At 28.0% G+C, this 3,776-nt stretch overlaps 1 protein-coding gene across 2 annotated transcripts in view; it reads left to right on the top strand.

The window, feature by feature from the left end:
- Nucleotides 1-3,072, top strand: part of LOC111623421 (iron-sulfur protein NUBPL-like) — a 41,921-nt gene extending 38,849 nt beyond the window's left edge. The window contains exon 7 of one of the 2 annotated variants that reach the window (XM_023365990.1): nt 2,942-3,072. In XM_023365990.1, coding sequence (XP_023221758.1) covers nt 2,942-3,055 — 114 coding nt within the window. In that variant the 3' untranslated portion in view covers nt 3,056-3,072. Of the gene's footprint in view, nt 1-2,915 lie in introns of both variants that reach the window. The other variant, XM_023365991.1, reaches the window with a different exon arrangement.
- Nucleotides 3,073-3,776: the final 704 nt, after the last annotated feature.

Raw genomic sequence — 3,776 nt, 5'->3', positions numbered from 1 at the left:
GACATTGTGCTCTGGAGGAAACAATTTGTATCACTCTTGCTACGGATATAATTTGTAATCTGGAATTTTTTGCATACCTTTTTAATATGTATTTAATTGCGGCTCGTGAAAAATTTAAAATTTTGAAAAATGGCTCGGACTATCAAGGAGCTTGGCCACCCTGGATATATACTTTATAAAGGCATATCTGTTTGGAAATAAAATGTTTTATTTAAAACAATAGATGTAATATATGTTAGAGCATCACTTCTTCAATGTTTTGTTTTCACAGACTGGTACTTTTGTGAAATTAAATAAAAAATACTGTAATTATAAAAGGACTGGTCTGTGTATGACAGTTTGAGTGGCATTGTGTTAGAGCATACAGATGTGAAGTTAAATCTGTCACAGACAAAGTGTCAAGTTAGCCCTTAAACTTATTTTTAAGTTTCTTTTTAATGAATTGTTTGTTAGTAAGTAGTTAAAACAAGTGTTAACACTCTGTCCCCACTTTATCATAAAATAATATACAATTAATTTTGATACTTTCATAATAAGAAAGCACCAAATTCACTTATTAATAAAATAAACCATGAGCAATGAAGCTCAGAATGAATTAAATGAACTTATACAGGTAAGACAGAGTTATATTACAGAGCCCTGATGAGTTGAACATTATGTCATTTGTGTACTGATTCAAAAATTTTAATTAAAAAAAATTAAAATAATATATGCAATGCCATTATTAAATAATACAAGACTAAAATGCAAAAGAATAGAATTTGTTAGAGAAAAATATATATGATATGAAAAATTTAATATAATTTCAATTCTAAGGATTCTAGAAAAGTTTTAAGGCTGCTACACAAGTAATTTTATAATATTATTTATTTTGTTTTTTCTTTTTTGTTTTTACGGAGTTAATCTTGAAAAATAAATCATCATCAAATCTTAAGTAGATGGATTTTGTTGTAAAATGCTACAGTACTATTGGAAATAACAAGTGCAATGTTTATCAAACTGTGGTCTGCAGTCTCTTCGTAATCCGAAAAGTTTTCACCAGGGCTGTGGAGTCAGAGTCAGAGTCGTGGAGTTTTGGTGTTTTAGCTGGAGTCGGAGTCGGATGGTAAGGAAAAGTCAGAGTCGGTAGATTTTTACGCGACTCCACAGCCCTGGCAGGATTGTGGAGTCGGAGTCGTGGAGTTTTGGTGTTTTAGCCGGAGTCAGATTGGTAAGGAAAAGTCGGAGTCGGAGTTGGAGTCAGTAGATTTTTACGCGACTCCACAGCCCTGGTTTTCACGAAATACATCAGAGATGTCATGTGGCTGACATGAGTGACATTTCAAGATAGTCACATGATAAAGTGGAGTTCTGTGACAGATTTTGTATGTATCTGCCATCCAGTGTGATACTTTATGACAGAAATGAGCTTAAGCAATTGCAACCCTAATGCTACCGAGTTGTTGAGTAGTCCTATGGTATTTTGTTTATAGCATTTTTTATATGCATTGGTAACAAAAATTATGTGTTTTAAAAATATCTTATCAAATATGTGTTTTCAAAGAAACTTAAAAGAAATTGTGTAATGCTAAGAATCTATAGTTTTACTACACTTTTTTAGAATAAAGCCTTCCTGTTGCTAGATGACAGTTGGATAAAATCTGGAACAATCCCAGAACATTATACATTAAACAGTATAATATTTCACACATAATATTAAATATATATTCATTTATATAAAATACACCACAATATTAGTACATTTTGGCTTTTATTTAACTGAACTGATATAAAGACTTTTTAAACTCTGTTCCTCAGACATAGGAGGATCTGTTGGGCAATGAGATTTTAAATGTTTTATTCAGGAACATAACAAATATATTTAGTGGTTTACAGTGGTGCATGTATTATGTGGTGTTGTTATATGTTAAATAAATTTAACATCATTGTGGATTAGCCAGTTCCAGAATGGGACCTTGACATATATGGGTTGATTCTCTCGTGGAAATCTCTCAGGCTTCATTCTGGACTTAAATCTAGTCAAGGTTAGCTCAAAAGAGTAGGCTAATACCTTTACTGCTTTAGTCATCTGGCTATTAATGAAAACATATTTTTGGATAAGAAGTTATATTATTCTGATATCTACTAGTTGTATCCAGCAAAATATTTGCTGTAAAAAATTGTTAACTTACAAATAAATAGGGAAAATAAAGAAGCAAATAAAATTATTCACAAAATATTTATCAACATAACACTTATGAAATTTTTGGTATACAACATTTTCTGTTTTAGTCATCTGGCTATTAATGAAAACATATTTTTGGATAAGAAGTTATATTATTCTGATATCTATGGGTTGTATCCAGCAAAATATTTGCTGTAAAAATTGTTGTTATCTAATTACTTCAAATGAAATTATACAGTGAAATTGATGCAATAGGGCTCACTATATTAAATAAGCTTCAAAATGATGTACTGTATAAAATGTAAATGTTAATTTATATGCAAGTAACTTAATGAATTGGAAATAGATTTTGGCTTAGTGCATTCTGTATTTATAGATACATAAAACATTATTTTATTATTTACAAAATTAAATAATTGATAAATTTAAATGTTTTGATAAAGCTAATTTAATTTATGAATAGGTAGTATTAGTTTTCTCCTCCTCCTTTTAATGCTGAAAAATTTCTATTTTTTTCCCTGAATCTAATTAAGCCTGAATTATCTGATTTCTTAACTAATTTCACATGTTTGATATTACTACTCATGGTTTGGATTAGAACACCTATAGATCACCTGTATTTAATATTTTTAAATGCAGGTGATCTTACAATTAAATACAGGTGATATTTTAATTTATATTTTACACTCTTGTTAGTTAATGTGAGCTATTATTTAAGAATATAAATTATTTTATGTATTTATTATTTCAGATCATTTTATTTGATTTATGCTTCAGGTTGCCTGGGGACCTTTAGATTATTTAATAATAGATATGCCACCTGGAACTGGTGATACACAGCTTTCAATATCTCAGAATATTCCAATATCAGGTAAATTTAAAGTATTTTAGCTGTTAAACATTTTGAAATCATGCACAGTATATATTTAATAATAATTTTTATTAGTAAAATTTTTATCAGTTAAATCTTAATCCACCAAATATTTTATAAGAAACAAAGTTTGATTTCAGATTTTGTCCAAAAATAGTTTAATCTGTCTTTCAAAGTTTACTTAAAATAAAAAACTCATGAAAAGTGTGTTTCCAACACATCAAAATAGCAATAAAAATTTATAAAAACAACTATAAACACAAACAAAGAACACAGCTGAAGTAATGTCTTAAATTAAAACATTAAAAGAAATCAGCATATTACAAAATGCAAGATAAATATATTACAGATACAATACATTAGTCATAACAAGAAGAAAATATCATTTATTATGTGAAGTTCATATTAAATAATACAATATTAATTTTCTTTATAAACTAATAATTATTTCAAACGGATGAAAAAAAATAACATCAGCTCTTGGATTCATTTACTTCATTAACCAAAAATCTGTAATTCTCAAATTTTTTTGTGGTCTGATGTTAGTTCACAAGAACGTAGAGATCAAATGAAAGATTATCTTTTCACCTGATCTCTACATTCTTCTCTAAAATTTTTCAAACTGATATTTACTGTTTAGTATTACCAACCTTTTTGCCAATAATTAATTTCTTTTATGCTCTTTTAATATTAAAAAATATTTCTGATATACCATATTTACTTGAATATAAGATGATCTCG

Source organism: Centruroides sculpturatus, unplaced genomic scaffold, assembly GCF_000671375.1.
Source record: "Centruroides sculpturatus isolate CEXI.00-Female unplaced genomic scaffold, Cexi_2.0 scaffold190, whole genome shotgun sequence".
Taxonomy (NCBI): Eukaryota; Metazoa; Arthropoda; class Arachnida; order Scorpiones; family Buthidae; genus Centruroides; species Centruroides sculpturatus.
Note: the sequence above shows the minus strand (reverse complement) of the source record. Positions and strands in the feature narration are given on the sequence as shown.